At 46.6% G+C, this 25,037-nt stretch overlaps 1 protein-coding gene across 1 annotated transcript; it reads left to right on the top strand.

The window, feature by feature from the left end:
- Positions 1-3,528: 3,528 nt before the first annotated feature.
- On the top strand, positions 3,529-24,828 carry LOC117581269 (homeobox protein B-H2). The gene is made up of 3 exons (XM_034268280.1): positions 3,529-4,711; positions 16,094-16,827; positions 22,696-24,828. Exons 1-3 carry the CDS (start codon positions 4,132-4,134, stop codon positions 23,839-23,841), a joined length of 2,460 nt encoding a protein of 819 aa, XP_034124171.1. The 5' UTR covers positions 3,529-4,131; the 3' UTR covers positions 23,842-24,828.
- Positions 24,829-25,037: the final 209 nt, after the last annotated feature.

The raw sequence follows: 25,037 nt of genomic DNA, 5'->3' as shown, positions 1-25,037 counted from the left end.
TTGTTAAATAGAAAAGTTTAAATTTGAATTCTTTTATACAGAGAACTTTTATATTTTACAAAGAGTTTTCTTGCACTTACGATTCGATAGCTCGAAAGCCCCTCAATCAAATTCCCTGAACCAAAGGACAGCGGGACACCAGATCTACAGATCTCTCTCCTTTCTCTTTCTGTGTGGCATGAAATCTCGCCAAGATTTCTCGAGTAACTCCACTTAATCGCAACGAAGTCATGTGGAGTGTGAAGCGCAATTGCGGTCGTTGCTTGTCATTAGTTAAATGGTAGGACTCCCCGGCTAATGCCGAAAGGACAATGGCGGTGAACTGCCCTGGGGGCTCCCCACTTCGCTCTCTTACTCTCTCTCTCTCTCTCTCTCTATCCGTTTCTGTTCCTGTGGCTAAGCAATAACAATGGCCAAGTCGTGGCCCATTCGAGAACCTGGCTAATATGCAGGCAGAGACAATGGCAAATGCCAGTGGCAAATGCAATTCCCCCCTGGGGATTACCCCAAAAGTGAGCAAAAACAAAACGAAAATAAGCAATCGAAGAGCTGCCAGATGTTCCAGCTCCAGATTCATTTGCAGCACCTCGAAACGATGGGTAATTAGTTGGCCACAGATTTGAGTGGAATGGAAGGCTTTCAGCCTAATGAGCTGTTTTCGATGGCCTGGATGACGGGACAAAAGGTGGGCACATAACGCAGTGCAGAAGCAGGGGTTATGTGGATCAAAGGATCAATCAACCAATAACAAATCGAATTGAAATTCCAATTTGCATTCAACAATAAAGGAACCCACCCACACCAACTGCAAGCCTGGCTATGAATGTGTATGGATGTGGTTCTGGCTGTTGCCGTGTCCCAGGAAAGGATTCCGACTCCCAACCAAATGGGAAGTGCGAGTGCGATTGCAAAATGCAAAGTTCTTCCAAATGCATCTCAAGTGGCCGTCGAACATCAAACAAAAAGGCAGCGCAACGCCGCACAAATGGGAGGCAAGTGAAGGCTTTTAGCCTATGAAGTGGACGCCTTCCATATGGAATCCAAATAGTCGCCCACTCACCCACTCACGGGCGCTGGCACTGGCACTGGCACTGGCAATGGTGCTGGCAATAGCACGTCTCCATTTGTGTGTGATTTATGCGACGTCTCTTTGAGGATGAAGTGCAGATTACATTATAAATATGAAATAATGCGGCGGCCCTTGAGCACAATGCGAAACGGAAACTCCTTTTATCGAACCACAGCCGAATGGGGCAGAGCAGGGCCACGCTGTCGCACTAGCAGTGGCAGTGGCACGACAACCGAATGTCCAAATGTTAGCAGTCCATAAAGGAACCAATTAGGTGACAGTAATTGTATTAGAATAAGTACCTTTAAAATGTGTGCATATGCCAAGGAAAAATAATCTTCTCTAGAAAGTTAATTCGTTGACAAAAATGTTAAAATTTCCTGTTAATTTTGGCACGAACAAAGTGTTTCTAAGTGTGGTGTTAGTATTACGTTCTCATTGATTAAAATCTACAAATAATATAAGTGAAAGTATGTGGGCAGAACCTCAAATTACAGACGCTTCAATGTGTTGTCCATCGATTTTCATGGACATTTCTGAATTCTTGAATGAATATAACCTTTGAAAGAACCTTCTTCTGTAGTCTTTTTCACTCATACACTTTATGCAAATCTTTTCGGCTGTATTAAAGTTTTGCGAATATTCCCAAATGGCTTTCTTCCACCTAGTCCTTCTAGTGCGAACGTTTTTTGCTTAATGTGCTCCTGCTCCTGATTGTGCCCCCAACTATTGTATCTCCTTCTCCTGTCCCCAACTTCCCATCCCTTACTTCTTGTCCTTTTGTCAATTAGATTTATTTCATTTGTGGCTGCGACATCCAGTGTGGGGTGCGAGGCACCAAGCCACTTGAGACTGGCTGTGGAGTGCAAAGCGGGAAAATGGTGATGGAAATCATTGAAAATTGTCAGTTTTAATGTGTTGCTTCTGAAGAGTGGAGAGTAAAGATGAAAGCAAAGGACAACAAATCCATCAGTACATAATTGTTTTATGGGATTGTAGGAGGGAGAATGCATACTCTGTATTTACAAATGTAAACATTCATATATCCATGTTAAATTAAGAATATGGAGTATTCCGGTGGTGTTATTTCGTCGAATAAATACGTAAAGGATAGACTCTACTCGGACTTTGTGAAGGTCAAAATTCTACCTTAAAAAAGCTCTTTTAGTAATTCGTTTAGTAATCTCTCTTGGGCGGCAGCTATATTTTACGGACATTTTATTGCAATACCTCGAAGAGCCCACCGGAATAGAATTTTCATAGATTTCCGCCAAGCAGAAGCCTCACTGTAGATGCATTGGTTGTGTAGGTGGCTTTTAGGTGTGGTGGTGAGGGCAGTTATTCTCGAGACAAGAGTGCTAATTGAAATGGCATATTGATTATGCAATGCGACTAATTAATGGATGTGAAAATGCAGTCAAATGTGTGGGAAGACGGAGAAGCAGCTAATCGATAAGCCACCACAATTAAACTGGAGAGTGAGATAGACAGAGGCAGAAAGAGAGCGCTCAAGCAAAGGGACTCCTTAATTAACATGACCAACTTTGGCCCGAACAATGTTTGCAATTTGGGGACGGAAGGACGGGCCGAGAGACGGGTCCAAACGTTGAGGAGCGAGCCTGGAAGCAACAACATTGAGAGTGCCAAAAGAGAAAGAGAACCAAACCATTTCCATAAAATTCCAATTCCAAATTCCAATTGAAAGTTCAGTTTAAGCTTTGCATCCACTTTGAAAAGTATTTTTCTCTAGAAGTAATTAAAGTTTCCCCCAGCGAATATAGAAATAATATAAATCCAGGTAAAATATTGACAAAAAAAATGGATTGGATGGTAATTAATTGGGCCATCCTCTCGTCTTATTTTATTGACATTATTGACGATTCCTATGGAAATGCAACCAATGAAATGTCATAGTTTAGGTCGGTTTTGTTTTGCTATTATTGAACACAAGTGAAAATCCATTTGCAGCTAAATTACAACCAACAAATATAGAGGAAACATTGGGCCAAGAGCAAGCACGTAAGTCCCATCATTCGCACACACCCACACAGAGGCACACACATATAGACACAGGGTAGCGCAACATCCAGCCAAATTGGCGGCGGGCGCAAAACAAACTGAAACCGAAACGTTGTCGAAAAAGTACGCAGGGCAGTCGCTGCATAATTACCGTACACGTACGGAAGGGACACACACGTACAGTGTCGGTGAGCGGCCTTCCAGTCGTGAGCGAGAGGGCCAGAGCTGGTGGCGCTGTGTGCGAGCGGGATGGCCACGCCTGGAAGTTCAGCGATTGCCCCTGCCAGCGGAAGGGCAGTGAGTGCGCGAGGGATGGCTAGCATGGCGTAGTGGTGCCATCCCGTTTGCTCGCAAAGATGGCGTAGCCAGAGCGCTGGCAGCAGCGCAGCAGCAGCAGAAGCAGCGACACAGTCGACAGTTGAAGCTGCGCCAAGGTGTCGTCGCGCGCGGCATCTGAGCTGAGCAACCACCGAGCGACGGCAAACGACAAACGGATCGGAAATATCCCACTCCACTCCACGCGTTGGCGTTGTCGTTGGCGTCGCAGCTGGCGCGGGCAGTGACAGCGGCAGAGAGACAGCGACGACGCTTTTGCTCGCGTGCAGCGCTCGCTATGGTTTCAGTTCGTTTTCGCACGCTGTTCGCAACGAACGGTTCATCTCTCACACACACAAAAACAACAAGCAGCAAAGAGCCAAAGAGACACGCAAGAAGGCAGCGTAACACATAGAGCCGTTCACCGTTCACCATTTACAGTTTACAGTTCAGCATTCCCGAGCCGAATCGAATTAAAAGCTTAAGAGTGAAAACCGTTGTCCATCGCTTAAGTTACCATTCGATAATAAGTGCGTGTTTTTCTTGCTCTCGTTCGAGTGATCGTGCATATTAGCATATTGTTTTTTATTGTGTCCTAACTGTAACTTTTAACTGTGCCGGCAATGACCGTTCTACGAGTGCAATAAGACCCTACTCTCCCCCTCTCCAGAACAGTTGCCGAAAAAGTGTGACCAAAAAGAGAGACAAAGAGAAAAGCCGTCGGCAAAATGCAGGCCACCAAAATGCGTACCCCCTTTGCCATCCAGGAGATCCTTGGCCTTGGCGTTGGTGCAGCCGCCTACCAGCAGCAGCAACAGCAACAACAACAGCACCAGCAGGTGGCCGCTGCAGCAGCCACGCCCAGCTCCACAGAGGCGCCACTATCCCCGGCCGCCACACCGCCGCCCCGCAATGCCAACACACCAGCCAGCGCCGCCTCAGGCGCCTCTGGACTGCAGCAGCAGCAGCTGCAACAGCAACAACTGCAACAGCAGCAGATCTCCCAGGAGGCGGCCGTGCGGGATTCGCGCTCCCTCTCCCCAGACGTGACACGACTGTCGGCCGCTGCAGCTGCGGCAGCCGCCGCCGCCGCCCACTGCCAGCTGCCCGTCTTCAATCCGGCCAACTTTTACGCGGCCGCTGGCTATGCTGCCGCCGCGGATCCCTCCAATGCGGCGGCGGCCCACCACCACCACATGACCACGCTGGCGGCGGCGGCCTATCTTCGAGGCTTCCTGCCGCCCGGCTTCAGTACGCCGCACGAGTTCCGGGGCCACTTCCAGCAGCATTTTGGAGCCCAATTCGCAGGTGAGTGAGTCTGACTGAGATCTGTTGCACGGCTAATTACGGGGCATCCCATACACATGAGCATCTATCTGTATATTTGTGTGCATGTGTAACCTGTACCATGCTGTTGCATCAGAGTCCTCCCTGGGCTTTGAACGGGTGCAGCCAAGTGGCAGCCCGGACGGACGGACCAACGGGCGGACGACTGCCCTCCTGTGTCGACGCGTAGGTCCGTGGACTAATAAGCTCAAAGGGTAAAAAGGGGTTGGCAGGCAGGGCTGAGCATTGAAACAATGGAACGGTAAATTAAGCACGAGTGGCAACGCTCAACAAAGCTTATTAATACAAAACACACACAGACACAGCCACATGCAGATGGTTAAGGTTTGGGGGAGGGGAAAGAAGAGGCAGCATTCCATGTCAGCAAAGTGTGAAATCTCGCACACACTTCAATCCATGTCCCGCAACCCCGTATCCCCCACCGTATTCGTATCCGTGTGAGTGTATCGCTAATTAAGCGCATAATTTCCATTCAAATTAGCGACAAGCAGAAGAACGCTCCTCCATCTCGGTATAGGGGATAGGGATAGGGATCGTGCATAAAGGACCCGTCTCATCAACCATTGAAATGCGAAAGCCATGGGGCAGTCCGTTGAACTCATTTCAGGCAATTTTAAATCGCTCTTTAGACTTTACTTCTCTTATGGGCTCAAAATTTCAATATTTTACTGGAAAATGTACACTTATCAATACCACATTCGACCCCAGTTTAGTTTAATATATTGATAATAATGTCAATAGAAAAATGTAATACTCTGTAATATTTAAGGCCGTGGTGTACACATGTTTGGATATCCCCTGAGAATGCCTCTCTTAAAAGAAGCATTAAAATTTATGAAACTTGAACACACGAATCTTCGTTTCGTGGACTTAAAAGTGGAAGTGTGTACATATCATTGGCATACGCCAATTATGAGGAATATACATTTATTATTCTGACGTTGATCCATAAACGGATCTTTTTTTTCAACCCCGAAAAATTATTTTCTTTTGCGAAATTGCATTAAAGCTTCATTGATGCAGTTCTGATAAGATCATTCCGCTTGAGATTTGCCATAAAAATTCCTATTGGTGCTATAAAAAAACGACACTCTGATAAACATTTATTTTAGCATTCGTTTTTTATTGCATTAAACAGAATTCCGAACTTTGCGCAATTTGTGAAATGCTTTTTTCTAGTTCTGGGATATTTTCGTATAGTCCAGTATTAAGTTTTTGCCATCATATTCTGGTATTTTATGTCAGGTACTTCATTGTGATATTAAGATAACGCAAACGTAGCACAAAATTTCTTTGTCTTATAGATCACACAATTTCCATCTGATTTCGTGACAAGATCTACCCTAATGTAGATCTGGTTTGCTTCTCCTCCGTTTATGCCGCGTCATGGGGCAGATGGCCACGCCCCTGGCTAGAATTTTCAACGCCATCCCTTTCTGGCCAACGGTGTGTGGCGTGCTAGTTCGTGTTTATCTAACTATCCCACTCTCACACCCTCGAGAAGGTACACATGTAGGCCTTCTCACCTACGGGGCAAAGGTGCGAAGAACGAGATACGAGATACAAATGTATCTGAGAGTTACACGCACTTAATTTGTTAAATTTTCACACTTTACATCTGTTTATTTGTTGTTCCGTTGTGTGGTTTCTGTGCCTGCTTTCACTGTTGACCTTTCCGGGAGCTGTTTTTCCAGCCACTTCTGCATTTTTTCCTTCATCTGCTGGCACTTATTGCTTGTCGTATTCTTCTGCTGGTTGTTGGCCCTGGCGTTATTCTTATTCTTCCTTCTAGTTCTTGTTAGTCATGCCCATGACCATCCTGGTCTATTTGCCGAGGGTCCGTTCGTCTCCGTCTCCGTCTCCGTGTCAGCGTCCGCGTCCGCTCGCACATTGTTTGCACAACAACAGTTGGAGGGCCTCGGGGCCCCTTTTGGCCTGGTTGAGCTGTAAAAAAGGCAACAGACGGACGACAACGTCCTTTTCTGGTTTCTTCTGCCCAGCGCCAGGACACAGGCACAGGACACGGGGCGTTAGTTTTCGAAGCAAATTGTGTACAAAATAAATCGACTCGAGTGGTTAACCGCAGTAGCAGTAGCACCAGCATCAGCATCAGCATCCTTTCAATTTCTTTTCTATTCCTTTATGTTGGCTACGGGAAAATTGCTACTTTGCCGGGATGCCTGTGTGCTCCTGTGCTGATGCTGCTTTTGCACGTTGTTATCCTTAATTTGAGTGGCCATCGAGGAGAACTCCGCCTGCTGCTCTAGGGCTTCGTTTCTTCTTCTAATAAATGTTTACTCGAAAGTCATGCAAGTGCGCAGATCCTTTGGGATACTCATGTACACATGTACACATGTTTGTGTGTGTTCCTACATATATAGATCCCTCGATTCGTATCGCTGTCATCTGCTGATGTGGCTGCTCTTTTATTGGTGTTTATGTAATGCCCACAAACTATGTTTTTTCTTCAGCACACATTTCCACACATTTCGAAGTGGCCAACGAAGTGGTCTTTCCCGTCTTTATCTCTCTTCTCAGCACCTCACTTGTGGGCCATTGTTCCCAGTCCCAGTCCCTGAGTCATGGGCAATCCAAAGTGCCAGTGGATTGGACTTAATGGCAAATAATTGCCCACAAATTGTTGGCTCTAATTGGGAGAGCAGTGCCTTGCCTGCAATTCATTCAAAAGTTGACAAAATTAACTAAATAAGTCAGATAATTGCTTGGGAACATCCTAATGAGTGTAGGGAAATCACATATTCACCTGAAAGATTTGCTTTACATTCTTAGACCCATTCCCTTGTCGCTGCCACACGCGTGTTCACTGGCTGAAAACGGATCGCACCAATTTTCGAAGCCAAAAAAGGAAATTTGTGAACACGTCAATGAAAATAGAAACCTCTAAAAAGTGCAGCAGCAGCATCAGCGATAGGAATCTAGAATCCAGACTCTAGAGTGAAGGACAAAGATGTTTTTGCGATATTATTGTGGTATGGAGGGGGGGCCGCCGCACTTCCGAAATAACTCCCGTGCACATTTCCTGCCTCTCTGGTGCTCCTGGGGGCCTACCTCGTTTTGTTGCCATACAAAAGGTAATTCGATAGTTTTGCGCACATTTTCCCAAAAACCAAAATACCCACAAAAACTCTACAAAAAGTGAGGGAAACAAAACCAAAGTGGAAAGCAAATTGCTGCCCGACCAATTGCTATATCAAGTGTTAATTATGTGACAATGAGTAGGCCAAAAGAGCGGAAAAGAACAACCCAAAACACGATCACAATCCTCACAGAGAGAGTGTGAGCGAGGGAGAGAGTGTTTGGCAGGGGAAGAAAATGAAAATGAGATCCCCATACCTATTATTTTCATAATAATTTTTTAATTGGAAAACTACAAGTTCGGTTTTCGGGAAAAAATTAGAAAACTCTCCTCCGAAAGGCAAACAACCGAAACGAAACGAAAACAAATACAGAAGTAACAGCTAAATAAAATTGGTAGATAATTTTCCCAAAATATATCTTGTACATTTCCAACGAAGTGCAGCCGAAGCAGCAAGTGGCATTCAACCTGCCTCGGGCACTAGCTGTGCATCTGAGAGATGGATGAGATGGAGGGAGTCTGAAGTCTAGAGTCTGGATAAACAGCATGAGAAGAAGAGGTAACCAACACAGAAATTGATGACAACAAGTGGCAGGCATTGAAAGGAGCTGCGAGCTCTGAGACTTTTACCAGCTGCCTTGGCCCACCAATTGCCTTGGCCCGACTGCTGCCTGGCTGCATGATCATCCACAAAATGCAGTCAGCCACTTCAGACTACAGACTGCAGTTGCACTCGCAATAGTCGCCGGGGTCTTCGTCATTTTCTAGGAAGCACTCGAGTGCGCGGCGTGTAAACAACTTGCACAGATTTTCCAGCCTGCTTTGTCCCTCGCTCACTCTCTCTCTCTCTCCCTGTTGATGCCGTGGGCAGAGGACCACAGAGCCACAAGGCTAGTCAGTGTTTTGCCCATAGTCCTCAGGCCTAGCCCTTGGACCATTAAGTGGCTTTGTTCGTCAGTTAATGCGACTCAAGCTCCTCTCAAGCTCCCCTCTAAAAGCCCCAATCCCCAGCTTGAACGTTTTCTGCATGATTTTGCAGTTAAGCCGCTGGGCAAACACACAAATCGGGAAAGTGCATTGGACAGCGTGACGACATGATGGACAAGAGCTTTGCTTTTTATGTTTTTTTGTTGTTTGCATTGGAAAATTCCCAAAAGAAAACCCGTGGATGGAGCAGGGCAATAACGATGCTGTGAATGGGGGGGGCTAACAGATTTATTAGAATACAAGGCTGTGGGTAAATGCCAGGCCAATAAATCCATTCATTTGCATAACTAATGACAATCCTCATTGCCTCGGCGGAATCCTCTTGTGATTCTTCCTTTAGCGGTTACTCAATGCGGCAGTGCCAATCTGTTGGCGGAAATGTTGCGAATTCCATTTCATTTCCCTTGAAGCAATTACCCTGACAACAAATGTTGCCACTCAAAATTTGCCATTAATCGAATCACGAGGTCCACAGCAGAGAATTCTTGTCTAGGCGCTGGTAGCTGTCCCCCGGGCGCCACTCAAAACATGCACTCACCACTCACACACTTATTTTGCACTCATAGATTCACTACTCGCACTCGCACTCGCATTCGCATTTTGCACTCGCAAACACTCATTCTGCACTAACATTGCGGCGTTTTGCGAAGGGGGCTGCGTGCCCAAATTGAATATTAAACGTGTTAATCCATTTTACGGCCACGCAAAGAACCCAACAGTTAGACCTTGTCCCACACCCCACATCCTACGAAAAGAGTCCTGTTTTATTTGCCGATCTTAACGCTAAGAACCCATGCCAGTTCCATGCAATTCCGCAGGAGGAAGGAGTGGTGCGAGTGTGGGTGTTGTTGCCTCTAAAAGGCGTTTGACTTTTTATTAATTTCCCTGTTGACAGCAATTTGCAACGCTACACGAATTTGTTACCACCAAAAAACACACACACAAACACACATCCCAAGACTAAAGGAAGAGGAGGAGGGTCTGTGCTGTTGTGCGGTGGGTGGGTCTGAAGCTTTTCGGCTGTGAAACGTGCGATGAGTGTCGTCGTGTCTCTGTGTACGTAAGTGTAACGAAACGGCCGGAAAAACGAAAACTTCCGCATGTGTTGATGGGTTAATAAATATTTGAGCACACACATACACATACACATGACTGTCTCTCTCTCGCTTTCGCTCACTTCGCCCTTTTATATTTACCGCTATTTCCGCACAGCATTTACAGTGTTGTAAAACGTTGCTGCCAACCGAAATGGACAGACCACAAAAGGGTTGTAGGTTGCAACCGTTTTCTGGTTACGAGTTAGTTGCCCATTTAAATGGAACAACATTTCGACCAACCGACCGACCGTCCCTCCGTCTGTCCATTTTAGAGGCGCCACGGCATACATATGTACGAGTGGGTGTGGGTGTGTGTGTGTGTTTTAGGGGACTGTGGGGGAGTCCAGGCGAGTACAGAGTTTTATGGCCCAATGAATTTTACAAAAGTAAAACATACCATTTCGCTTGGTTTCTGATTCGTTGTATGAGTGTGGGGGCGAGGGTACATGGAATAAGGCCTTTAGTGGCATTCCTGGACAGCACACTGAATTTTATCGATAATTCAGTGGCGGCAGGGACAAAATAAAGAAGCAGTTATTGATGGCCATTCGATAAATGAGTGTAAGAGATGGTCCAATGAGAAATAAAATAAAACGGGGTACAAAATAAACTCGAAATCGATGCAAAGGCAATAAAAAGTCTATGGCATATGCACACAGATATGCCAGATATACTCATAGATGCATATATTCAATCTATATTTTCCCTTACTCCAAGAAATGTATAATGAATCGTCGATTTTTACCAGAAATCGATAGCACTTGCACTTAATTATCGCCCCCATAGCGTGAGTGTAATCGAGGAGCGCCCATCGCTGGCTGAATTTCATTAGCTAATAGCCACCTAGGTACCGCTAACAGCCGCACAGCCCCACAGCACCGCAGGGCAACTACAAAACGCAATTGAACGCGAAATAATGTCTAATTATAGAGAAAAAGCAGCAGCAGCAGCAGCACGCGAAACGGGAGAAGGTAACAAGGCACCTCTCACTCGAGTGCAGGGCATATAAATAAATTAGAGGCGGAAGACGTCAGAGCGAGTGAGTGAGAGAGACTGAAGCGTTTCGTTCAAAAAGGCGGCTTTTGACAACAACGAAATCGCACTAACTACCCAATTATTTCATTTAAGCTTCACTGCACTCTCTCCGCTCTCGCTTTTTCTCTCTCTCTCTCTCTCTGTCTGCCTGCCAGCCTGCCGCCACTTCTTCTTTTCCCCTGTGGCTCTCTTCTACTAGCAATTGCAGAAATCGCAAGCAAAATGGTTGAATGGCTCGAAGAAACATCGTATAACAACGAAAATAACAAAGATACCAACAAACAAGAGGAAAAACTCTTACATCGAAAAGCGACTCCTTTGATACACTTTAAATATTCATCGTATACCATGAAGCAGCAACACACATGTAGCTGATATTGTTTTGTTTTCAATGTTTAAATATTTGTCAGGTGTTTCTTTGAAAGAGGATACATGACTTCTTTATCGCGAGTCGATGCATCGATCTTATCCTTATTAAAACTCAATTTTTAGCTCAGAAATTTCAGTTGGATTGCAAACATCTTGTTAAATTCGTATTACCCTCTGAAAAAGTACACGAAAAGCATAGGAAATCTGCTTCAAAATGGAAATACAACACACAGCAGAGTCGTTTTGCTTTTTACAAACACAGCAACTACAGCTACAGCAGTGCCAGTGCCAGTGCCAGTGCCAGTCCCAGTGCCAGCGACAGACCCAGTCCCAGTCCCAGTGGATGAGGCAGTGGTAGTGGCAGCAACAATGAGTCAAGTGGTTGAGTGACTGTGGGGGAAGTGGAGCTGGCGAATAAGCAAATTTAAGCACAGCTGGGAAAATCAATGGCAGGAAAATCTTCAGCCAACAAAAAGTGAAATTGGAAAATAAGCGTAACACAAAACCCCGCTCCACCCGCGTCCGGAAGGGGGCAGAGGAAAGCCCAAGGCAAGCTCCTCTACTGTGACACAACCTCCCACACCTGCCTCCGTTTCTCTCTCTCCTTTTGAGCAAGGTTTTTATTGTCTGATTGTTGCTTTGGGTCCTGCTGCTACCACTTTTACTCCTGTAGATACAAACAGGAAGGATCAGGCTCTAGGAACGTGCCGTCGTCATAGCAGATCTAAAGATCTTTTCGGATTGTGTACTTCAGTCACATGCAAAACGTAGCAACTCCCCCATTCCCCCATTCCCCCATTTCGCTGTGAATCTTAAATGTTTCCCCACCAAAAAACGTTTTAAAGTTGCCAAAGAGAAGAAAGTTTTTAATTTTCCCAAAAACTGTCTAACCGTCCCGCTCTCTCGCACACACACACACACCCACACGAGTGGGGGGGGGGGGGGGGCAGCGGCAGTCAGCCATTTTGGAAAAACAACGGGACTGCTCTCCGCCTTTTCGTATTTATTTCAATGTTGAACCAGGGAGCAGGAGCAGCAGCAGCCAGGGAGGCAGGGAACAAGAACAGCAACAAAGGGAAATGCGAGCGCAAATCGAGTTAACGAGCTAACTGCGGGGCGTCCCCTCCTCACTCACTCACTCACCCCCAACACGGGCAAACACAACCACCACCCACAATTTGGGAGACATATCCCGAAAAGCAACCCCCAAACAACAACAACAAGAACAACAGCTAAAGCAGCAGCAGCCAGAAAGCCAGAAAGCCAGAAAATAAAAAGACGAAGAAAAACGCAAGACTGTAGATTGTATAACAACTAACAACTTAACCACCACCCAACCATCCCATCATCTGAGGACACCTCCCGATAACCACCCACACCCACACCCACACCCGAGCCACCCACTCAGGAGGTACGCTGCCTGCCGCTTGCCGCTTGCCTCTTGCCTCTTGCCATTTTTCTTTTGCCACTTTGCTTCTTCAACTTATTTACGTCTCCATTACAAATAATTGCGCGTCATATTGGCTCGGCTATACTTAGCTCCCACCCGCGCCAGACACAATCCACCCCATGCCTCTGGCCACCCACACCATGGCTGGGAGAGCTGCCAACTCAGGGCAAAATGTTGCCTTGCCTTAGCGCAAATAAATACGCTTTTCATTTGGCAAAAAGTTGCCAGGACCACCCATAGAAACCCCACACTGCTCCTACCATCGTGTGGCCCCATTTTGCCTAGACAACCCAAAAGCATCCCAGCCGCACAGTTCCTCCTCCATCACCACCACCCCCCTTCATGGTGCTAGCGTAAGTAGTAAATACGCTCGAGTATTATTAACGTAAATGCAAAATTGCCAATTTCGAGTGTATTTCCTGTCAACAGAAATGTTCTTCTTTTTGCCAGTAGCACTCCGGCCACAGCCAGTGGCACTAACACCACCACCACCCACCCCCTCAAGGTATTCAGCGAAAATAAAATTAAGAGAAAAGTAAAAAAAGAAAAGGAAGAGAGAGATGAAATTGTAGATGGCATGGGGAGGGCTCGGCTCACTGGCTGGTTGGTTGCCTAGGGTTTCTGGCCTCGCGTAAGCTTCATCGTTCTAGTGCTGGTGGCACCCCAGTGGCCCATCCTCATCTCTACGCAATGCTAGAACATCCAGAACAGCCCCTACCCACCCACCACACACAGAGACACAGACACAGAGATCCATGCCAAGTGGTTGGTGGTGGGCTTTTATTAATATGTCTGGCAATTTCAATTTGACTTTATTGGTAATTTTACATTTCGTCTCTGGATGGAGGAGGTGCTCGGAGTGGGGAATACTTAGATGCAAAGGATGGGTAGTGGAGAGGGGATTGGGTTGGGTTGCCATTTATCACTGGGTCTGCAACAGAACAGAACCTATAAATCAGTCACTCCGGATGGAGTTCGAACAGAACGAGAGGAGTCTTTTCTTGCTTGGGATTTAAGAATAGAAAACTATCGAGTAGAATCGATCTCTGCAAACTCTCTGCACGATAGATAGCTTTATGGAAATGTGGAAGAGCCTGCCTGGCCAAAGCCATTAGCCGCAGCGATAAATTGGCATATTAATATCGTGACCGCTTCGATTGGCAGTTAATGAAATTCATGGAATGCCGCACAAAACAAAAGCCATTCGATCAAAATATTGCTTAATTGAACAATTAAGCAATGAACAAAGGAGCTACCGAAGTGGCCCAGGACAAAGGCAGGACACAAAGCAGTGGATGGGCAGGAGGCCAATGCACGTATTTATTTCACTTGAGGAGCAGACAGACCCCGGGCCAAAGCAGAACTATGTGTATGTACAATACATATCAAATTAATTTAGGCGGAAAACGAGCGGGGAAAACTGGCTGAAAATGGATATGGGAAAGGCCGAGTGCAGAGGGTATACGAAGGCGGAGGCGGAGGCGGTGGCGGAGGCTGCTGTTGGCCACAACATATCGCATGACAGAGAATCAAGCAACTGCCAGGCACCGCTCCGATTGACTGACCCAGCGACCAGACCGGACTGGGCCGGACCAAATCAAATTAGTTGATGAACCGAGTCGAGCGCTGAACGATGGGAGACGTCGAATGGATGGGAGACGACATCGATAGCTGGCCAAAGTGGCTAACCACTCGCTCGCATCTATAGAAAGTATATATACATATGTACAGTATACAATTTACTGTTCATCATTATTGCTATTTATAAGTATGCTCTGGTAGTGTTTATAAAGCATTTTAGCCCAGAGCTCGCTCGTTGTGTGTGGGTTGGGATGGACATTGGTCAGCTGTCGCTCCTCACTCCCCGGCTAATTGTTAACTGATGTGTGTCTAATTATGCCGCCAAAGTGGCCAGGCAATAACAGCCTCTCACAGAACACACAACACATAAAAATATATGTAGATACCATCGAAAGAATGCTCTCGGATGAGTATGTGTGCAAATATGAGTGGTTTCTAGGCAGTGGTTTGTTCATTGCTGGTTGCCTAATTTAATGGAAAGTTGAACAGTTTTGCTAGTATAATCTGTAAATGTTGAAGAGTGCAGGAACTAGGCGATAGATCGTTTCCATTATAAGCCAATAAGTTGTTCAACAGAATTATGCAATTATGCTAATTGGGAATGAAGTGGTGTCTAGGTCTAGGTACTCTTACCTGTAGATCTATCCATCGAATCACTTGTGGAAAGTCTTTGTTCAGTGTATCCAGAATTATTATCTAATCTTAATAATTGCTTTAACCTCTACACGAAGAGACATACATCAATAAAATATCTCTGGCTCTTAAACGTCCTTAAATTGAAACCAAAATTGTTTCTTTATGAGAGATCAATGCTTATTAAAGGAATTCCTAGCATCCCATTAACCGAACAACTGGCAGGGATAATCATAGATAATTTGGTCAGCCCGATAAGTTTGTGGCCGGAAACCGATTTTGGCCATGGAAAGAAAAGTGAGACGCGCACAATCGTCACCATCATCATCAATGTGGATCGGAGGCCTTGTGCTGCCGGCGATCACAATAGAACGCCCTTTGCGACACGCCTAAGCCGATTCCCGTTTAATTTGAGACGGGGGTAGAAAAAAGGGCTAAACCACTTAACACCCTAACACCCTAATTGTCAAAACAAAGCCGAAGCCGACGCCGAAGCCGAGACCTCCTTTCAGCGTCTCCGTATGCGTCTCCTCCTTTTCGTTTTCCTTTCCTGTCTGCCAAAAGAAAATATTTGGCTGTGTGGTGGCTGTTCTCTTTCTCTTTCCCATTTCCATTTCCATTTCCATTTTCTGGGAATGCCATGAAAGCAGAAGGAAAGAGAAGGAGGACAACATGCGCTTAACCCTTCGCTGGCTGACATTTGAATACAAATCCAGGCAACTTGTCAAAATCTGCACGAATGAGTTGAATGTTGAATGAGAGTCGGTCATGGGGCATGGAACAATTTTCCAGCTGCTGCCGCCTGACACGGTTATCGTGTGCGAAAAATCAGGGAATCACAGGGCATTGAATCGGGAGTGCAGGAGTGTTGGAGTGCAAAAAGGATTCGGCTCGAATATCTCCTGGGTGCTGTGTCCTCGGTCCTAGGTCTGCGGCGGCATTGCCATTGTCCTCCGCTCAAAGGGAAATGGAAATGGGATTTGTGGCAGGGCAGACATGCCTCAACATCGACAACGACAACGACATGTGTAGTGCAAGCGCCAGGAATGCCACTCAACTAATCCTCCCCTCTTGTCTCTCTCCTTTCCTTGCAGAACATGCGGCCGCACGTGGTCAGGAGTACGCCAGCAGCCTGGCCACCGCCAGCGGAGATGAGCAGTCGCCCAGCAAGACTGGCGGCAGTGCAGGCTCGGGCTCCGCCCCGGGCAATGGCAGCAGCGGCAACAGCAACGGACATCTAGGCTCACCGCCCAGCAGCAATGGACCTGGTGGGGAGGCCGCCCGTGGCAACTCTGCAGGATCAGGCGGCTCTGGATCGGCCCTGGCCAGCGCCTCTGCTTCGGCTGCTGTGGCATCCTCAGGCAGTCGCTCCTCGCCCGCCAGTGGCGGCGGTGGCCCTGCCCATCACCATGCCGCCTTGGCGGCCCATCAGCATGCGGCAGCCGCTGCCGCTGCGGCCCATCACCATGCCGCTGCTGCTGCTGCCGCTCACCATGCCCACCACGTCCACTCCGCACATCACGGCCACCCCCACTTGCATGCCCATGCCGCCCATCATGCAGACGCAGCCGCCTTCCTGGGTGCGGCCGGAGGAGCTGGCGGCAATCCCAATAGTCTTCTGGCCGGCCATGGCGGCGATGTCCTGGTAGGACCCGGGGGCACCGGACCCGGTGGCAAAAAGAAGAACAAACGCCGACACGGCCGCACCATCTTTACCAGCAGCCAGCTGGAGGAGCTGGAGAAGGCATTCAAGGATGCCCACTATCCGGATGTGAGTGCCCGAGAGCTGCTCTCCATGAAAACCGGCCTCGCCGAGGATCGTATACAGGTAAGAGTCGGAAACCTTTAAGTCATAGACTCGTACAACATGCGATCTGTGGACAATTTAAAGCTTAACCTCCGCTGCAGCGGAGCCTCCTCTAGCCTCCTAGAATTCCTTTGATGTATATGGTACATATGTATCCCCTAATGTGAAATCAAGCTCTCCAGTCGGGTAGGGCGGGGGGCTGGGCTTCGTTTTGGAGTCACGTAGCCTTGCAGTCCGTCGTCTGATTGTGGATTCTCTGACTTTAATGGGCCCCTGGTGGTTGAGAGGATTTATAACCGTTTGACGGGGGAGAACTTTTATGGGTGCGCTCGTAAAGATTCATTGAAAGCTTCGATTTGTGGCAGGATGGGGGATTACGGGTGCCGCAATGGGAATGGGACTCTGCTTCGGTGTGAGAATGGAGAGACCTGCCCACTTGGCAAGTGTTGCCGCACTTGTGGGGCCGCCATAATGAGGCCTCCGCTGATTACATAATTACGAGTGCACACAATGCAATTGCAACAGAAACAGAAACAAAAAAAAAACCAAAAACAAAAAAACGAAAACACAAATGTGGAAATGAAGTAAGAAAACGTGGCAAGCGGCACTCGCCGACACTCAAAAAAAAATGCGAGGAGCACGAGACGAGACGAGAGCATAACAATTGCAAAATTTACAAATTGGAAGGCGGGTCGGCAACTAAAACAAAGCGATCGACAGTCAAAGAGAAAACTGCAGCCAGAGTCGGAACTACACCTATTTCCACACAAAATGACACACAATTTCTTTCTTAGAGATGTTGGATCTCATTCTTTGGTTGAAAAAACTTAACTTTGAAGACAGTTTTAAACGAATTTAACATTTTTTAGGGATGTGTCCTCAAAACATTAACATCCCTTGATCCTATCGATTGCAGGCTGATCTTATTGTAGATCTTGCTAAGTTAAGTTGATAAACTATTCCAGATTTCCAGGCAATGGCTTGGAAAAAGATTCAATTATGTAAATAATTTAATTGAAGAGAAACAAACGCATAATTGTTCGAAACGATAGAAATAAAAGCAGAAACACCAAAAGGGAAAAGCAGAAATATAAGAACAAACACTCCAAATGAGATGAACGTGGAATAGAGTCGTTGAATTGGTTATAAAAAACATTTTTTGAGAGCTGTTCTACATCCACTTAGATACGCAAATTGCTGACATTAATCTATCCTGCGATACGATTTGTAATAAATAGAGCTTTTGCCCTTCGATCATCAACCATTTTGAGCTGCCTTCCTTCCAGTTGTTGCATAACTCCCGCTATTTCAATATGCACTTCAGAAGCCGCAAGATGGCGCTTGCCCAGGGGTATTGTGTGTGTATGTGTGTGTGTGAGTGCATCTCGTGGGGTACGTGAGTGCCCGTGTGTGTGAGTGTGTGTGTTAATGTGCAGAAATCAAATTAACAAGCACAATTGGCTGAAAAGTGAAAAGTAAAAAAGGAAGTAGAAGCAGTAAAACGCACAAAATAATTCAAAAGCACTCACTCTCGCACTCTCCTCACACACACACACACTCTATCTCTTTCTCTCACGCACACACTCACAAACACTTCAATTAAGTGCAAATATGGCGCAGCAGCGCAGTCGGCTCACAGCTTGAAAAAAGCAGAGCAATGGGTGAGCCGAGGCAATGTCGTCGGCGGGGCGGCGGGCGGTCTGAGGTCTCTTGGTGCCGAGGCGAGGCAATCATTAGCACCACGATAAGAGGACGAGGACAAAGATGATGCCCGATGGTGGAGGAGGAGAAGGAGCGAGGAGTAGGATTGCGGCTGTGGCCTGTCGTCGGCAGCCATGCAAATTCGTTGAGACAAGAACAACGGCAACGAACGACCGGCTACTCGTGTACAAATCGAAGCCACCATTAAAAGTTTTCTCTCTTTCGCTCTCTCGCGCTGCCTTCGCTTCGCTTCCACCTTTCCCTCCTTCTCCACACCCGCTGATTGTTTTCTGCGTGTGTTTTTTTGCCTGCCGTTTTTAATTGCATTCCATTTTGTGTGCGTTTCGTCGTGCATTGTGTGTTGTATGTGTGTGTGTTGTGCATTCTCTCCCCCTCGTGGGCCCCTGTCCATGCTCCGCTGTGCTCTGCTTCTGTGCCAGACAAGCCTCAAAGAAGAAAAAGAGAAAGAAACATGGCTGGCAAAAACATGTTTTCGGCTCTCCTGCTCTTCCACACATACCCAATACCAAAGCTCGCTCTCTGCTTCTGTCTCTCTCTACCTCTTCTGTACGGCTGCTTGGAAAGCGGTCGGTGCGCTGCTCTGCCAAAAATGTTGCTACTGTCAAAAGTCAACGACCAGGCGACAAAGGCGTCGCTAGCGAAACGTTTCACATGGCCCCAAGGCAATCACTGACTGAAATTGGCTACCAAGCGGAGCCATACAATGCTCTAAGAGAGTCCAATGGATATTTTGGTTAATAGATGCGGGACTAGAGATCGATGCGGACTGATATGTCGCCTGTGTGAGTTTTTGGCGAGTGCAACAAGGACAAATCTAGAAGCTCCAACTTCTTGCGATGTGTCTTTGCGAATTGTGCAATTGGCTTTGCCTTCTCCTCCTTGGCGGGGTTTTGTGCGCAGATGGTATCCGTATACCCCTTTGCAAGAGGGTATAATGGTTTGAGGCAGATGGAATGCAGAATGTATAGAATTCACGCCTTTAAATTTCTAAACCAATTCAGAACACAGCTTCCTTAAGAGAAATGTGTACATAGCTCTTCAAGGGTATTGCTCATGTCCTAAGTGCGAGAATGCGGTACATACAAAACATTGAAAAGGCGGCAGAAAAGGAATCACAAACGAACCGCAAAAAAGGGCATTCGGCTGTCCATTTCAAGACTGAGCTGGGGACAACCTGCTGCTCGAAGGCTCTCTTTGTGCATAAAACAATCGAATTAAGACAATGAAAAGTGCACTTTTTTTGTGTGGCAAATGCATTAAATGCACAATTCCAATTGCACTCCACCGCATGTTCCGATTGTTCCAATTTGCCAAAAAAATGGCACAAAAACTGCCACATTCTGCAAAAGCACAAAAGAAACTTCCAGAGGGAATCGCTACACTTGCACTTGAGAAAGTTTGCAAAAAACCTACTGCTAGAACCTCGAGCATCATTGAGCCCTAAGCTTAAGTTCTGGCAGTGGTCATAAGATGAATATCATACTCCATAAGGCAGTACCAGGAGCACCCATTTAAATAGCTAACAAACAGCTCTCGGTTCAATTAATTCCGGTTATCCTTGAGTCGCTCACTTTCTTTCCCTCTTTGGAAATTATACCATAAAATTGAGAGCAAACACATCAAGTGTTATCGTAAGGGAATTCATTGAAATTTAAATGAAACATTAAAAAATAACGATGCAGCGATCTCGATTTTACGCTTGAAAACCTTTTAATAATTATAGATTTTATGAAGCAAAGGTAATTATTTGCTTAGAATACATGGAATAATAATATAGAACAGCAATACAAATATTCTAATAATTTGATATTTTTCCTTAAGATTCCCCTTTGAAAAGTTCCTTATTGCGATTTTCGAAGGATTGCCAGAAACGTTTCAAAATGTTTTTCTCGTGGAAACTACATGAGGATTACACGCAATCGAGTCATGTAACAAATTGTTCGCATCATAGTTTTTTTTTTTGGTTTTGCATAATTCTGTTGCTGCATTAATTATACACTTTTGCGCTCCTCTCACTCCTTTTTCTCCTGCGCTTTTAATGAGCTGTTAATATTAACGCGCAAACACAAAGAAGGTGGATAAAAAAAAAGTGGAATTAAAAATGATTATGCATAATTATGTAATTAACATTTAAACAAAAGAGGTTATGGCTGGAAACAAAAGCATTTAACAAATTGTTATTTGCATTTTTCTCCCACTCTCCCCACTCCCCACTTTTTCCCTCACTCTCTGTCCCGTTCGTCTCTCGCAGCGCAGTGTCGCAGGTTTTAAGCATTTTTCGTCTACTCCCCCGTGGAAGCATAGCTACAAATAGAAAGGAAAGCTTACATATATGCATGATGGTCATTCCCTAACCAGATCCATTGTTCCAATTTGTGAATCATGCACATCAGCAGTGATACTCTCTGCCAGGGCATAATAGTAGCAGCAAACTCTCAGAACTAGGCGCATTTTAAAAAGTCATTTATCAACGCATTAGCAACACTGATTGAGTCTGCCGCTACCCTGCCCTCTCTCGCCGACTCTCGCCCACTCGCTCTCCCTCTCCGTCTCTCAAATAGATAACACTTTCGCCAGCTGTCTCCCTCTTACACAGAAAACACCCTGGGGATGGGGATGGGGAAGTGGCGGGTGTTAAGTGTTGTCAACTCAAGCAGATTTAATTTGCCATGTTTTTGCTTTGCTTTTGTTGCTGTTGTTGTTGCTGTTGGTGTTGCTATTGCTGTTGTTGCAAGTGCAACAATAAACAAGGCAAACAACTGTAAATGCAAATGTTGACATCACACCAAGTGGTGCGTGGAGACGGGGACGCGGACGCGGACCCGGACCCGGACGAGGCCGCGTGGCGCACAAATTTAAAGTGATTTCCACAATTTGATGGTCCCTGGAGAATTGCGGCACATGTTGCAGGAGCAGCAGGAGCAGCAGGAGCAGTGGCAGTGGCAGTAGCACAGGGCAACCCTGGGAAAAGCAGAGCCCAAAATGAAGTTGAACTTTTCACAACAGCAGATTAAGTTGTCCCCCGGGAGGACAAGGAAATAAGTAGACAAGGACAGACCACTTTCCGTGCAAGTTGTCTGTGAAATTGAAAATTGACCGTTTAATGTTGCCGCACACGGCCACGGCCCAGCCACGGCTACGGCTGGCACCATTTTTGCTTGGCTTGTCTTGTGCCACTAATAAGTACTTGAAATGGGAAGCGCAGGGGCAAGACGGATGCGTGACAAGTGCTGTCTGCTCGGGCACAGCCTCATCCTCATCCTCATCCTCAGCCCCATCCTCGGCAGGCATGCCAACTCCACCCAGTTTTCGTTCTACCGTTAATTTAATTAGTTTTTGGTCGCTTTGCTGGTCGTGTCGTGTGCCGCCGCCCTAATCGTACGCCTTTTGTCCTTGTCGTGACCCTGTCACGAGTCGCGCTCTCTCTCCGTTGCTTTTGGTACCAGTTTTTGTGTAGACTGTACACGGGGCGGACCAACCGTGTAAGGGATAATCCTTACAGTGTTTCTGATAATCTAATGGGCAAAAATAGGCCAAGGCAAAACAGTTTGAAATCAATTCCATTGCCTCAAACGGCGAACATTTCGTTTATTTTCTGTTGGTGAAAGGACAGGATATTGTTTTAGCAGGCAGAATTGCACTTGTGTATATTTGCATATTTCTTTAGTCAGATTTCCTAAGCTCCGTAAAGATATGAGCAATTTCTCTGCAAAGTTTATTTTTTCCACAAGAGTATTCTGCATTTATTTCTTAACGCATTTTATTCAAAATCTGAAATCGAAACTTTACTCTACTTTACCAAAAGTGTTGAAACTCCATCATTATTTTGGGGTTTAATTAAAATGTGTTAAAATTTGTATTTCTTCATCGACTCCTGGATTCGTATTTCGGGGGCAGTTATACAAACGTAATTATTGAGCTACGGGCAGGCAGAAAGAATGGAATGGAATGGACTGTAGCAGCTTGGCTTTTTATGCTTTCGGCGCCCGTATTCAATCCCTTTGACCTACTTCTGTGTCCGATTGCACTCCATTTCCCCAGACAGAGGCGAGATGTGTGCATTTTTAATTGCATATTGAGTTGCATTATCCATTCCCCCTATAACCTGTAGCCCATAACCGAATGAGTAACCTTCAACTGATCCATTTTTCACCCCTTGTGTTGCAGGTCTGGTACCAGAACCGCCGGGCCAAGTGGCGCAAGACAGAGAAGTGCTGGGGCCACAGCACAAAGATGGCCGAGTACGGCCTATATGGGGCGATGGTGCGCCACTCGCTGCCGCTGCCGGAGACAATCATCAAGTCGGCTAAGGAGGACGAGTCGGTGGCCCCCTGGCTGCTGGGGATGCACAAGAAGTCGCTGGAGGCCGCCGAACTGCTGAAGAGCGACGAGAGCGACCGGGAGACGCCCACTTCGGACGACACCAACACCAGCTACTCGGCTGGCAGCACCCACAACTCGCCCATCTCCAGCTTCTCCATCTCACGGCTCCTCTTCGACGCCCCGCCGCCCGCCACGGGCAAGCCGAGCAAGCACCATGCCCACGCCCACGCCCAGGCCCAAGCCCACATCGCGGCTGCAAATGCGGCGGCCGCCGCAGCCGCTGCCGCCCATCATCACCATCATCATCACCACCATGGTGGGGAGGCAGCCGCCGCCGCCGCTGCTGCCGCTGCCATGCACGCGGGCATGGCCCAGCAGCACCACCACGCACACGCCCACTCCCAGCCGCACCACGCACAGCCGACCGGAGCATCCGGCACGGGCGCCGGGGGCCAGCACCAGCACCACCCGTACAACCAGCAGCAGCACCTGCACCACCTGCAGCAGCTGCAACAGCAACAGCAGCAGCACCACCAACAACAGCAGCAGCATCTGGCCGAGCGGGAAAGGGAGAGAGAGCGCGAGCGCGAGCGCGAACGGGAGCGCCAGCAACAGCAGGCGGTGCAGCACGCCATGCACATGCACCACCACGGCCCCGCCGGCTATGCTGAGGCAGCCGTGGCCGCTGCCGCCGCTGCTGCTGCTGTGGCAGCCGCTGCCAATGCCAGGAATGCGGCCGCTGCAGCCGCCGCCTCCGCGGCCGTGACCGTTGCCGAGTCGGAGGAGGATCCGGACGAGGACGAGGAGATGGACAAGGATTGCGATGCGGAAATCGAGGGCGACATGGAGGTTGCTGGCGATGCGGACGGGGATGTCGATGGCGATGGCGAGATCGACATTTGTGACGACCACGACGACGAGGTGCACATGCACGAGCAGCTCCTGCTGAAGGTCAAGCAGGAGCAGGCCGCGGGCGGCTCCTCCAGATGAAACATGTACATCGATGTGTTGTTCTAATTCTTAAGCAACGAACAACGAAGCGCAATGGGAACGCCCCGGATGACTCCGGGCGTGGCAATGAACCCTTTTCTAAGCATAATCTAATAACATTATTCATAATCTTAAACGTAAATCAAACGGAACAAAAACATTTTTTTTCATAGACCTAAGAAGCAAGCACCCATACATAAATACGAGTTAATCGTACGATCGTATATGCATAGATACTACTATAGTACCATATTCAATGGCATTTTTTTTTTGTCCTTTTTTTTCGAGAGTGTAAATATTTAAGTATTAAATTATTGAAGAACGAACGAACCGCAGAACCCATTCGCAGCGATTTGCAAAATTTCTAAAATACGCTAAATGTGATTTAATTTAGTTATCGATTCTGAACAAGGCTTTTTATCGTTTAAGATCTTTTTTTTTATCATCGAAAACTAAGTTAAAAATATAACCATTTTTTTTGTATCGCATCCTTCCTTCCTTCCTGTAAAAATTGTAAATAAGCAAACCTCTTCGCCATGCAGCGGATATCCACTTTAAATGGGGCATATCCCCAAAGAAACCTTAAGCCCTGCTCCATATTTCTTTGTGTTGTTTGTACCACAGATTAGAGGTTAGAGAACACATAGATAAACGCTGTTATCTTCTGTTGTATGCATATGTGAATCCAGCGAGTATTCTCGGACATTCTGTACATACGAGTCCTAAATCTCTGATCTGAGAGACCATCCATGCAACACTCAAACTTTTAACTCCGGCTTGAGAACCCTCCTTTCAGTTCTTAGTTTATCCTTTGCATACTCTTAATCCAAAACATTTTATTGGGCATTTTGTGAAGCCAGAAGATGAAACCACATAATTAAACTGCAAATTGTGTAATTATTGAACGAAAGAAAACAAAACAAATCCACAACATACAATACATACTTACGAATATATGAAAGTTAGATGAAATAAAAAGGATGATATACAAAATAATCGGTGGCGTTTTTTTGGTTCTAAGTAGTTGAGTTTGTGCACTATATTGTGTGATTTAAATAAATGCATCCTCTGGATATAAGGGATTACTTTTCACCCCTACCGCATTGGATTTCGAATTACTTGTAAGCTAGATTTGAATTAGAATTTCTTTATTAGTTAGAGGTATCCTTATTTCTGTTAGAGGATCAGAAATTCAT

Source organism: Drosophila guanche, unplaced genomic scaffold (assembly GCF_900245975.1).
Source record: "Drosophila guanche unplaced genomic scaffold, DGUA_6, whole genome shotgun sequence".
Classification (NCBI taxonomy): Eukaryota; Metazoa; Arthropoda; class Insecta; order Diptera; family Drosophilidae; genus Drosophila; species Drosophila guanche.
This window is presented reverse-complemented; position numbering and strand designations above follow the sequence as displayed.